This window comes from Apium graveolens, chromosome 10, assembly GCF_009905375.1.
Source record: "Apium graveolens cultivar Ventura chromosome 10, ASM990537v1, whole genome shotgun sequence".
Taxonomy (NCBI): domain Eukaryota; kingdom Viridiplantae; phylum Streptophyta; class Magnoliopsida; order Apiales; family Apiaceae; genus Apium; species Apium graveolens.
The window spans coordinates 151,872,617-151,887,007 of NC_133656.1; the positions used below are offsets into that span (position 1 = coordinate 151,872,617).

The following is a 14,391-nucleotide window of genomic DNA, read 5'->3' on the forward strand; positions in this document are numbered from 1 at the left end:
TCTTATCTAATTAGAAAATACCAAAACAGTAACAAAATTAGTTCAGTAACCACATGATACATCTGCATTCATTGCGTTTCTAAATTGTTGGGAGCAAGATATATAACCGGAAACCACATGATAAATCTGGTATTACAAAAACATTATTTCATTGCCATTTGGCACCAAGCAGTAACCAGACCACTTCCATCGATTACAAGATCCGCATAACACTAATCATTGGATGTTATACACAATACAGCTCTCCCCCACCACATGTATCTAACTTGAGAAACTCAGATGTGCAATATCCCTATGTGCCTAAAAACTACATGATGTTAGGACAACACTATTTACAGTGCTTAGATGACCTGTATACAGCAATTGCAACCTTGGCGAGTGACAAAAAGAATAAGAGAAAGTCCTAGATCAACCATTTAACAAATGTCCAAAAATGTGTGCAAACCATCCCCGTGCACAAGCCAAAAGACCCCATTGCCACCTGATAAGATTGCAATACATATAAGTTCAGAATAATTACCAATTCATATATGCTGCATTTATAAATAATCATTAGACTTTCAAGACATTGGAAAAATATCATATTTGTCTGAAATTTACTGAGATTAACAAATAAAGAAAACTTTACCCTATATATACTCCTTTAGGATTAGAACAATGACCAGATATTGAAGATGTAAAACATGATAACACCATATGACTGGATTACTGAAACATCACACAGTATTATCAAATGACCGTAATATCAGTTCTGGCTTATGTCATATTTATAGCCTGCTTCAGTTGAGCAAATGCTGCAGGATGCATTCTACCAATGGTGGAATTAAAGGATTCCCCGTGAAGGGCCGCACAAGTTTGAAGGTTTTCCCGCACCAAGTTCTCCAGTGATGACTGATGTACAGGGTCCGATAGTTTGATCTATGATAGAACCAAAAGTTCATAAATCACTCGAGAAATATATTGCTGATATTTACAATCTGGATATTTACCTGTCTCTTCCTGTACTCTTTGCTAGGAAACTGAGGTCCAGCAGAGCTCATATTACCACTGCTGTCGGTATTTTTTATTTTGGGAAAACAAAAAAGAAATGTTTTCATTATCAATTTCACAATAATAGACATGAATTTTTGTGAACTCAATACACTTTTGTATTTAATCTAACCTGGACTCTTCTTCAGTTAAATCTTCGCTTCCACCCAGTATAACACTTGTACAAGCACTATTACAATCCAAGATGCAACAAGGTGTTTAACAAGAAACTCAGTTCTATGCTTAAATGCAGATGCCTAAAAAAGTAAGAATCTGAACAAATACCTCAGGATCTGATCAAGCTTGTCAAGTACTTGAGGTAATGTTAGTGTCAACATAATTGAAAGGGCCAAACCAAATGTCTTCCTCTGAATCGATGTAACATTATCAATCTGAAATTGAAAAGAAATAAATGAAAAAGCAACTTTGATTAAATTTAATATTATCATGACAAACACAGTGTGAACAGCTTTGCACAAAACACAAGCAATTTTATAGGATGATGAAATAAGATAGTACCTGATCCCCAAAGAGGGATTAGAAAAAAGCATACACGTAAATTTTACACTTAGTGCATCAACTGACCTTGTCAAGCCATATGTCAACCAGACAAAGAAGTACGCTTTCTTCACCTGGAAAACCTGCCTGCTGAAGGAGTGCCAATAACGTTGGTTGTGTTGTTAACTGTGCTAGGTAATTGGTGTTCGTTACCAAAATCCTTGCCAGAATGGCTGCTGAAGAAGCTTTCACAGCTGTTTTAGAAGGATCATGATCGTCTCCTCCAATTAAGCATACAACAACCAATTTCTACCAATATCCAGTAAAAAAACAAATTTGTGTAAGTGTATATGATATGCAGAATATTCAGGGAGTACAAGATGATTCAGTTAGTAGAAACGTAAAAGGATGTACCTGAAGAGTACTGCTAATTAACTGGGGAATCTCGACAGGGAAACACTGCCAGCAAAAAACACATAAATCAGCATTGGGGTCTTTAATGTCAAGCAAGGCCCTTCCCACCTCCAAACAAATGTTCAGATAATAATTGTTGAATACTTCAGCAAAATTGTCTATCACTAAGCAATTGAAAACTTTTAGTCCATCACTTATCACTCTTTTAAATATCCTCCATTACAATACAATGTCCTCTTTAGATTTTGACCAGCAAATTTAGAAGACAATTTAATTCCAAAATCTTTCCTTCTGCACACATATTCTCTATGTTCATAGATGATTCACTCTGCTATAATACACACAATATAGTGGAACCAATGCATATATGAATATCAATTTCTAATAGACAAATGTGGGAATATCTAAGGTTTTCGATCAATATAAGGTATCAGAGAAATTGTTCAAAAAATTTACAATAATTATTTCAAAATTTATTCCAATAATCTATAGAGGAAGAGATGATGTTTAATTGCTATGAAAGGAGTGTAAATCAATTAATAATGCACAAAAGAGTTATTGTTTAACTGGGTAAAATGTTGCAACAGATGAACAAACTGTTATGCCCAGAAAGATAAAAATTTTATAAGAGAATTTCTCAAGAGAGGTACCTGAATTAGAAGATCAACAACTGGAATAACTGACAGCAGCCCTTTATCATTGATATTATCAACAACAAAATCTAGAAGTTTCGAAATAGTCGAAGCATGCATATTAATAAAATCATTACCACCCAAAAGTATGTAACCTTCGATGATATTGGCAGCAACCTACACTTCAAGGAATAACCCTCAACATTACAGAGTAACATGAGTTATTAGTATAAAGTGGAAAGAGAAAAATTACTGTTTAAACCTTCATGTGATCAAAACTTCTATTCAAGATCTCCACAAGATGTGGAAAGAGTCCTAACAACTGAGGTACCATTGAAGGAGAATGAGAAATTGTAGCTTCCCATAACTGCAGAACAAGAACATCATGGTTAATAACATATAAAAGGGTTGAGCGTGCGATCTCTTAATGTCATCTTTATGATGAGATTTATAATGAAAAATTAATAGCATTAAAATGGCTAACCATCATGCTGTCTTCCACAAGTTCATCTGGGCTATTTACAACGAGTCCACTTTGCAAAATAGGCAGTAGCATGTTGTAGCACAAAGGTGACTGATAGCCCAGTGCAACAACAAAGTTCTTCAGAGCAGTAAGAAGCTGAATCTGCAGAAGATTTTCGCCTGAGGATTCCTCCCATGCCTTGAAATGAAGGGTAACTTTCAATAAGTAGATAAAGAATTTGGTAAAATTTATCCATCGTGGATTAAGGAAATACTTAATTATTACAACATTATGCTAAAAAATGCAACCAGAGAAGCATTTATGATGCATTTGATGTCCAGCTAAAATTGTAAGCAGCACATATCCGCTTGACTTTACCCTATATAAGGTGACTGTATTTCTTCTCATTGCATTAGGCATGCTGTGGACAAACATCACATGCTCACTCAGAACATCACCGTCCAAAACAGTGAGACTCGAGTCTGATACGACTTTTTGTACTGCTATAAAAGATTATTTGTTTGTATAAATCTAATCAAACACTGCATCCTTTCTCTTCATCTTTTTAACCTTAATGTGACAGTTCTAACTTGACTCCCTCACAGACCAAATAAATTACTTGCATAGTCCCCAATGTTATAAACATGTAGGCAAATACTTGACGCTATACACTTGTCTATACATCCTCAAATTTTTCTTTATCTATTTTTTATCCTGCAAGGAGATTATAGTGACTTCTCTAGCTGGATAGACTGAAATATATAATTTTAAACTGCCTGATTCAGATTTTAGTGCAATCTGTTTACCATCTTTGTCCAGCCTGAAACCTCTTTTTTTTCTTTTGTAGATTTTGCTTTGCGAATCATTAAATGACAGCTTTTTACATTAGCACACTACTGGTTTGGCATACACAAAAGCAAATGCATTCCATGTTTTCTAAGAACTAATAGATGTGTCACAAAAAAATACTCGTAAGATTATTTCAATTATCTAGTGGAAATATCAATTGTGCTTTAATCTCAAGATATGTAGAAATATAAAGAGAACAATTACATTAGCACATGTACACTTGGGCTAACAATTTAATATATAAGTATTACTAAGAGGAGTCTGCTTATTTTTTTGAGAAAAGTTTAAGATCGGTCATCCTTAAAGGACACAGGAGAATGACACCGTTGGGCGTTGGCAATAAAAAGTTAACTTTAAATGACATTGGTCTTAAAGACTCTCCCCACAACTTCTCATAAAATGATGGCCGAAAATATGAGCAAATACTATATACATACTTAATATTTATGAAAAATTATCAACTCTAAAAAAATTACATCAAGATGGAATCTTATGAAACACAACAATACCTTCTGAAAGAATTGCACCAACTTGCTGGCATATGGAATGACCCCACTGACATGTGTAATTAAAGCTGAAATAGTATTTAGAACTTGGACCTGAAACAATAAGTAAAAAGGGTTTAATAACCAGTAACCCAACAGGTAGGGCAAGATGATCGATATTTAAAATTTATTTGAATATATATCGATTATTTAATGACTAAGGTGTAACCCAAACTTAAATTACCATCTTATTAGTAGAATTTAATATATAACAAGATTGCCTATCTTACCACTAAAAATTGACGTTAACTTTAAGAAAGCTACAATGTTTCCTTATATGGTTGATCAAGATTTGGATCTTACTAAGAATAATTATTTTCTTAATTTTTTTGAAAATCTCTTACATTTTAAAAAATTTAGTAATAATAAGTCCATATCTAACAAATTCAAGTGTTATAACCAATCCTAAATATTCCCTCCGTCCCTCTCAATTCTCTACATCTGAGAGGGATGGTACAGCACTCATTCTAAGACTCTTATCCAGTATAGTTCCATAAATTATTTTATTTTTTTTAAGATTTCTGAATAAAAATTTAATGTTTAAATTTTTATTGAGAAAAAAAAAATTAAAAATAAGTTATGGAACTATACTTTATATACGCCTTAAGATACGTGCCGAGCAGTGAAAAAGAAAGGTAAAGAAATGAGGGGGGGCGAGGTAGTAGTAAAAAATTGTACATAGGGTGGATCGATTGTCAAATTTTGCTATTTTTTTACCTAGCAGCAATTGATTTTTTATTCAATTCCTAAGCTGCCACTGGAGTTAATCCTGGGTACGCATGAGTGTGTCTAAAAAGTACATATTCATGTGTAAACAGTCATCTGCCTACGTAAATATTTAGGCGAGTATATAAATATTTACATGCAACAACATTCATGTATAGTTTATTGTAAAAAAATGTTGATATATCACAAAAATTTGACATTGGCTAATATTATAGAAATGCCAAATGCTTATGCAACGAAGGTCCCTTTTGAGCAGCAAAGAGATTTTACCAAAATGATAACCAAACATTAAAATATGAACTCCACAACTTTTACCTTGGAGTCAAACTCCTGAACTTCCTCTACTAATTTAAAACACGAATCCCAACATACTGGGAGAAGATCAGAGAACTCCTGCTCTGAGAAAGTTGCATCTTCAATATGAAAATATAGTGACCGAGCCGCTGCCAGCTTAAAAGGTAGAAAGGATAAAATTTTAAAAAAGTACTTCAGAAAGCAAAGATAATTTGGAAGGTGGTATATTTGAAATATGGATAGAAGGAAAAAACAACTAGGATGTCTTATGATCTATACATACCCTGACACATATATCACTGTCCTGAAGCAATCTAATTAAAGCGCAGTAAACTCCTCTTCTAGTGTCATCTTTAATCTGTAAAGAAGCTAGAAAATTAAAGAATACTCTGGCTAGTGGCTAGTAATAAAGCACAGTATTGTTACCAAAACTGAACAAATAAACTTGCTGTAAAACCCAAGGAGACGATGCTATTGTAGAGCATTCACCGTCCTTGTAAGCCCTTTGTCAAATGAAGTGAGATTTTATAAATACTGTCTTGTATAACGAGCAGTAATAAAGCACAGTATTGTTACCAAAACTGAACAAAAAAACTTGCTGTAAAACCCAAGGAGACGATGCTGTTGTAGAGCATTCACCATCCTTGTAAGCCCTTTGTCAAATGAAGTGAGTTTCTATAGACATTGTCTTGTAATGTATATATAGCTAAATACGAATGTTAACATAATAATAAAAAGCAAAATACCTTTGTACCATGTTACCGTAATTGTTTATTAATATATTATGCAGTGTCCCTATACACCCGTGTGCAAAAATAGGACAGTGTCCATGTGTCCCCAATTTTTAGACTCTTGAAGTCCGACACTCGGATATGTGTCGTGTCCGACACTCCGTACCCTAGATAGCCTTTGTATATGTAAAATCAAGTGGCATAGTAGACACTATACCATTAGGCACCAGCTAATGCATAATACTTGAGAGTTGAGACGTTAAACCCTCCTACGCAAGTTAAGTTGATAGATAAATTATACCTCCGAGACCCACTGCCCAAGTATGAGTGCAACTTTCCTATGGATGATCCGCATGTTCGGGTGATCATTTGTCAACTCTAGAGATAATGCACCATTAAACCTACAAGACATTTAGAGTCAATAAGTCATAAAGTACATATACGGAAATTGCGTTAGGCATCCACTTAATAGTAAAATACATTACACGATAACTAAATCAATATTATAAGATTCTGATAGCTAATTAACGCCACCTATCAAGATGTCACAAGTAAATTACAAGATATAAAACTTGATCTTAATCAAAGCAGTTGCATCAAAAATTATTTATACTTAAACAAGGGAAACTAGAAAAGTAAGACATGCTTGGGTAATCATTCATCTTCTTCCATTAAATATAATTGAACAATTTACGTGGAGGTGTCTCTCTCCTGCATATAGGATTCGTCGCCACTTATCAACCAACTCAGGCGGTGAAATGAGTTAACTTAGGAATATTCGATCTTGCAAGTTTTTGTACAAATATATGATGAAGAATACATTACATATTTTACAAAATAATGTCACACTTTATTACTGATGGTAGATACATAATATTCGGGCAGGACGATGCTTGACTTTATCTCTACTAGAAATGAAAGTTAGAGGGGAGGGAGAAAACAAATCTTCAAAGAACTGTCTGAAGCATAAAAGAGGAATTTTAGAGTTAACTTCGGGGAAGATCGATGCAGAAATCACAGTACAACTAATAAAAAATTTGTTAATGGCCAATATGAACTAGCATGACATCTGAAAACTACGTCCAGGCACATGCCTAAATGACGATTCAGGTTGCTTTATATTGTGAAAAGTGAAAATAGTACTGTGGCAGCATGACACCTAATACATAAGTTTTCACACAGCTCGTCATTGTTATCCGTCACAAAACAATATTGAAAACTTATCAAACAATAAGGTGGAGCAAGGTAGCCAAATACAAATTCAAAGGACTAGGGTAATACAGCAACTTGTATAAACATACCAGTCCTTGAAGCTCAAGTAATTTGATAGCTCATAATACACGTACGCAGCAGCGCCATAAGCAGCATCTTTGAGAAGTAAACCCTGGGTGATTTCAGATACAGAAGAGGGGCATCCACCCATAGCCTCTTGGAGAATAGAAACCACAACAGGACATAGAAGCTGAACAGAGATAGTGATTAATATGCATTGCCAATGAAAAAAACTTGTTGACTAAAAGATCATAAAATTGTCAAGTGCATGACACCATACATACTGTCACTTACTTGACTATGAGTTTCAAACAAAACAATGTATAGTGCTTCGGCACATGGCCTAAGTTTTTCGGACCAGAGAACAGAATCCTGCTCATGATGAAAAGATTCAGGGTTCTGGAACCATTCCTCCACATCACTTGCTGACAACACAAAATACCTGTTTTAGGAGTCGCGTAGTATTAGCTAAAAGACAACAATAACATTCATCATTGATCTAAAGATGCAAAAATGCAGGCACCTTACAAATCACAAAGTTAACAATTGTAAGTAGCTGAAAAGAGTATTGCAATACGTAGCCATTCTCATAGGGTATAAGTTCGGGTTAGCTTTCTAAAGAAAGAAGTTCTACAGATTGGGCATTTCTAACGATTGCATATCCAGCAGAATAATGTTGTTCCAAATAACAGCCCTTAATTTTGGCAAAAAAAAGATAGTGATAATATTAAGGTAAAATGATCGACTATTTCCTATTAATTATGTTTGACACCGTGCAGGAAATTTGCAAATACCTCCTTATCAATATGTTACATAAAATCACCACCCGGTCACTTGGCAAGAGTGATGAAATCACACCAGCAACATGACTAGACATGTTCTCTTTCATCTTCTCAAATGTAACTCCATTTTCGCCCATCACGCGACCAGTCAAGTTTGGCTTGTATTCTTTACATTCAAGAATAGTTTTCACCATTGACATACACTGAATAGTATATTGCTCAAATGACATTAGCTCCGTTCCCGGATCTGTGATCGTATTCAAGCAGCAATCAATGACAAGTGGTAGGACACATTTATCACCAAAGGAATATGGATGACACTTCTGAATTGCGACTAGAATCTTCATCAGTTTAGTACACGATTTCTTCAAGAACTCCCAAAACATGGGATGCTTCTCGCGGAAAGATGAATCTGCAGAAATAATTTTACATCAGCTGATCAGCATTTAAGCATTTTAAGAAATGTAGTTTTGATAAATATGTTTTAATGCAGAGACAATACTCTAACTGCGTAAATGAAAATGTCGGTCTTCTATAAACTTCCATCAGATGCATGATGGCAGTGAGCCAAACGAAAACCAGATACAGATTCTACTTTATAAAATTACAAGATTTAATCAGGACAATTTAAAGGAGTTCATCTTTAAAGCATAGAGACATATTGGAAGACATTCTGTAGAAAATGTGTAATAATAACTTCCATAGTGCCTTTATGTTGAGGGCAATTGTATGGAGGATAGGTAACACACGTTAAGTCAATTTGAAAAGAAGTATTTCCACCACTTTCATGAGCAAAAATGAGCAACATTTGCCAATAAAGAGTAATCTGGAGCATTGCACCAAACTTTTTTACCATTACAAAAGCACCATTTGCTAATGCTTGAGTTTCTGGATTCTAACAATGGAAAATTAATAGAAGCACGAACATGTGATCATAGACATGACATATGAACAGAAATGAATTGTGCAAAGGTTAGAGCTATTTAAAAAAAGGTATTCTTACAGTGTGGAAGAAATGATTGAATGGCTTTCAAAAAAAAAGGAGAGACTTCTTTGACTGGTCGAACCTCCTGAAATAACAATAAATTGTGTTAGAATTTAACTCAAAACTGTAATGAGCATCTACTTCCAAATAGAAATGAGGTTTCACTGCACCGATACCTGCATAGATTTTGCATCACTTTGGAACCCAGCGATAATCAATTGACGTATAATCTTTGAGCATAGATACCATCTCTGACATGTTAAATTAAGTTCATCATTTATCTCTGAAGCATTTGACGAGCTTAAACTTTGAGCAAGCGTAGAAAAACCATGTAGTATTGACTGTGCATCCCTCTGCCAAATCTGCCAGCAATAATCGAAGAATTGGGACGATATCTGTATAGAAGAGAGTTCATAAATTACATAAACTTCATCCTACAAATTATAAGCAGAAGAGATATCTTATCCAGAGTACTACCAAAGGTCAAGGTTGGGACATTGCAAAAAATAACATAATATTCATTTATAAATATTACCAAGTTGAAAGGTGTAGTTTTTTTCCAGCTAAGAAAAGTAATAGAGATATGTTTCTTAATATTATGTTGTGTACAAAATACAAATAAAATTATAAATATTCATTAAGAGAAAGAATTCAAACCACAAAATTTATCGTTCTTAAACTTAAATATTTCTCTTTTTCGGATGTCTTAATCTAATTAAACTACCGTGTTCATGAATTTTAATGAAATTAAAGGAAAGAAGTTGAATAGAGGGATGAAAGAAGGCCTGCATACGTGTGTGTGAGTTTTTTTAGTTAAGAATTAGAAAACACATTAAATAAATTCTAACAATTATAAATTTTAAAATCAGTGCACTCGGGTTGAGAGCTAGTATAGATAAAAATAGCAACCATGGCTGAACCGTACATTTTAACAGTGGCCACCATGGGGAAAAGTGAAACATAAAATTGTCAAAACAATCAAAATTATAGTCAGATAACGTGCAGCAATTAAAATACCAAACAATTAGCGGTACAAGCATATATATTTATATATACGCTTTTGCTCAAATATATATATATATATACACGCTTTTGCTCAAATATATATATATATATATACACGCTTTTGCTCAAATGAGAACTTTTAAAATGAGAACCGAACGGGTGATTTTCATAGTTAAAATTGGTGATTTTTTACAAAATCTAAAAATTTTGTTTTGCATGAAATCACCAATATACTGATTTCGAAATTTCAACTTTTCAAAAAATCACCAGTTTTTACTACAGTAATCACCAGTTCTCACGGTGTATATATATATATATATATATATATATATATATATCGGTATAGAGTATACCTGTGCAAAATTCCTCTGATCTGCAGCAAGGCGTTTTGTAGACAACTCCTTTAAAGTTCGGAACAGGATCATAAATATTCTTTGTGATGTAAGAATGTCTGCTGATTGAAGTTGCTGAGACAAGGTAGAAAATAGTTCTGGCCTGAATAATTAATCAACAGAGTGATCAATATCTAGATCCCAATTAACCAAAAGATATACTGAAGAGAATCATTACAACTCAAAACCCACAAATTTTCGAAAAATAATATGACATAGATCCATAGATCCAACAGATATAATGTTTGGAATAAAATGATTGAATAGGACTATATAATCTTGATGTTGGTCCATCAAATCAAAGGATATTAAGAGAGAACTTTAAGAATGACAGCAAATAAATCAATTATTGTCGTAACATGTTCTACCAGATTTAGATGATATTCTCGTATAATTACCCTAATGTTTTCTTCCAAAATGCCCTTACTAAGCCTGGTTCACAGACCAATGAAACTTACGATGGTAACCCTGCCTCAACTTAGCTACTGAACAGCATAATTTTGTAGTTGATGTATAATCAGGATTAACTAAGAAGGAATGGATAAGTCTTCCACTTCGGGGATAAAGTTATATTTGGCAAGATGCTAGTAGACTGCACAGAACAGGTCTGCTTCAATAACTTAAAACTGAAGTTTCCATTGTGTAGTTAGGTGTGAGGTTGGTATTTTATTTTTTCTTAAAAAAAATAGTTTTGACAATATAGTCTAAACTACGTTGATAGATTTATGAGTTGAGTTTCTATATGGCTTTGCCTATAAAGTAGAAAAAGTTGCATCAAACTCAAATAAAATATTTTTCTGCAAGTGTCTAATTGAGAGGAAATAAACCATCTACTAGCAAAGTACCTTATTGATTGAGATCCAGAGATTTTTCCTAAGACATAATCAACGGCATTTAGTGCACATAATTGAAAAGGGTTACATTATAAAGCAATAAAATCTTTATACTCAAGTTCCACATGTACTAGTTGCCCAATATGGATTTCATTTTGTGACTCTTGTATGTGACATATGGAGCAGAAGTATATACCATTCTTTAGGATAGTCAATTCGAGCAATCTTGGAAATGAGCACAGCCAATGTAGCAGCAATCTGCATAATGCCAGAAACAAAGAAGTTGGAAAAAGGCAACCAAATAATTACAACTCACGCCAATAAGAACCAAAAACAGCAAATCTAATTTGAGTTTGGTAGTCTTATTGACCAATAACAAATTGGAGAACCGCACTTAATCTTCCAGGTCAATTATATGTTTTAACAAATTGCCTAGGAGTAACAGAAATGCAAGTAAAAGAAACTCAATCAGGGAAACTAGCACATGACGACAGGAACATGTATATATTTGGAACATTTAGAAATATTACCTGATAATTTTCCTCCCTCAAGTGAGACAGCAGTTTTTGTCTTAAATAGGATTTCTCCTCCTTGCTGATTCCACTGCAGATAATTAGGAAGATAATAATTAAAAAAAGAAAATCATGTACACAATCCTAACGTACAAGGCATGAGCCACTGACAGCATGACAAGGCAGTTAGTTGCACAAGTCCAATTGGCAATACTCGAAACCCAATGCCTGAAGTAGATCACTAAGGACATAAAACTTAAGCATCATCATATTTGAATTCCTAATGAAGAAAACATAAAATGTACACCACTACAGCCCATCCAAGAAAACTGCACAATCTTTTCTCGCTTAGGGTTTTAACTATAGCAGACTCTATCCAATTTGGTATAGCATATCAAGCTAAAGTTATTTTTATACTTACAAAACTTTTTCTTATCCTAAGGGTGCTGTTCGAGCAGCCACGGTTAATGTTTAACAGCAGTCAACATGATACTTATCATATAAAAACATAACACGTCCAACACTATCAAACAAGCTCTTTTAAACCGTATTAAAAATTCAAATCAATTATTATCAATCATCAAATTCAACCAATACCAAAACGAACAAAGTGGGGAACTTACTGACTCTCACGCCTATTCCTCCAGTATCTACTAACACTGTTCTTAAAATACACCGAAGCCATTAACCGAACATCCGTCTGAGCTGCCAAATCCTTTGCAGTAATCACTTCCTACACCACTCCAAAAAAACAATTACATATTCATATGTGTGTTGTGTGCATCACATCCTAAAACCCTAGAAAAAGAAAAAATTAGTGATCATTTTACGAAGATATCATAAAACTAGAGGTAATTCTACAGAGATATAAATGTGTTTGTGTATCACATTCTATAACCCAAGGTAATAAAATAGAGTATCATTTATGAAGATATCCAAATTTTTGTGTACACTTTACAGGGATATAAATGTGTGCTAGGAAAAACAACATTAGCGATCATTACACGAAGATATCGAAAAATGATTGCTCACTTTATCGAGATACAAATGTGTGTGTATCACATCCTAAAACCCTAGGAAATACAAATTAGTGAGCATTTTACAGAGCTACCAGAAAACTAGTGTTCATTTAGGGAGATACAAATGTGCGTATCTTACATCCTAAAACCCTAGGAAACACAATTCATGATCAATTTACAAAGATATCGAGAATTAAGTTTTGTATTAGTGTTCATTATACCGAAATATTATCAAAGCATTAGCATAGTCTATCACATCCTGAAAGCCTGTGAAAAAACAAATTATTGTTGATTTCTCGAAAACACGAAAAAAACACAATACAATCAACAGAAAAACGGCAGGTACCAGTAAACAAAAGCAGAAACCGGGACGATTTTCGTTGTGCGAGAGCGCGGCTTCAGCAGGCTTACGCAGGCTATCATCGCCACTAAGTGAATTAGAGAGAAGAGTATACATAACAGGTAGGTCAGCTTGTGTGAGTGCCATAGCTAAACTACATGAAATCGGAATCAATTGGCTTAAATTCAATCAATTAGAATGAGTATTCGAATAAATTAGATGAATTAATGTGATTATTAGGTGAAATTGAAGAATAGAGTATATGAATGTGTGTGTGTGTGTGTTTATTGATTTAACAGGTGAGGGTTTAGAAAAGTGTTGAGTATAGAAGTTAAGGAAGATGCCAGCTAAGACTGAGAATGAAGTTGTGTTCCTTCCATATTTACACCTCATTTCCATATGCGAGTTGCGAATATTTTGGGTATTTTGGGTTGGCCCATCACAATCTCTACGAGGGAGAAATTAATTATGTTATATTATTTTATTTATTGTATTTCTTATTATTAACTATTTTATTATTTTATACTAACTTATTTATGAGTTTTTAGACCGTTTTTGAAAATTAGTTTTTCAACAATAAATTAGTTCTTTTGAAACAAATTAGAATTTTGACCAAATGAAATTTTTAATGTAAAGTGTTTGGTAGTTAGATTTTTGAAATAATTTTTTATTCAAACAAACTAAATTTGAAAGAGTTACTTGAAGTAGTTTTTTCAACTTATATATAAAAAAACTAATTAAAATATTTAATTACCAAACAATTTGGTTCAAGATAGCTAAATTTAAGCTGTTAGTCAAAACTACTTACTTAATGAGCTAGTCAAAACAATTAATTCAAACCGCTACAGTTAACCACTAATTACCAAATAAGGCCTTCATCTTTAAAATTAACTAGCTTAAAATTTTGTGCGATACACGAGTTCCGTTAATATTTAAATAGATTTTAAATTTTTTATCCAATCATATATTAATTTTAATATATATATAATTATAAATTTATAATAAAAATAAGTTGTTTAGTAGGATAAGCGGGATAAGGATATTATATCCGGTAATTTAGCGATTTAGTA

The 14,391-nt window shown here is 33.4% G+C and overlaps 1 protein-coding gene across 2 annotated transcripts; it reads right to left on the reverse strand.

Annotated features, from left to right (window-relative positions):
- Positions 1-101: 101 nt before the first annotated feature.
- LOC141690197 (uncharacterized) lies at positions 102-13,720 on the reverse strand. 2 transcript variants are annotated; one of them, XM_074494881.1, is made up of 24 exons: positions 13,328-13,720; positions 12,586-12,695; positions 11,981-12,053; positions 11,647-11,708; positions 10,579-10,720; positions 9,397-9,615; positions 9,239-9,305; positions 8,248-8,647; positions 7,748-7,895; positions 7,483-7,643; positions 6,483-6,582; positions 5,734-5,808; positions 5,472-5,606; positions 4,395-4,484; positions 3,058-3,234; positions 2,836-2,940; positions 2,592-2,750; positions 1,942-1,986; positions 1,615-1,836; positions 1,315-1,421; positions 1,163-1,219; positions 990-1,047; positions 629-918; positions 102-481 (listed from the first exon to the last, which is right to left on the reverse strand). In XM_074494881.1, the coding sequence occupies exons 1-23, from the start codon at positions 13,466-13,468 to the stop codon at positions 757-759; spliced, it is 3,015 nt and encodes a 1,004-aa protein (XP_074350982.1). In that variant the 5' UTR covers positions 13,469-13,720; the 3' UTR covers positions 102-481; positions 629-756. The 2 variants fall into 2 exon arrangements, with proteins under 2 accessions (XP_074350982.1, XP_074350981.1); XM_074494880.1 differs by having other exon boundaries at positions 990-1,050; positions 13,328-13,719.
- Between the last annotated feature and the right edge of the window lie 671 nt (positions 13,721-14,391).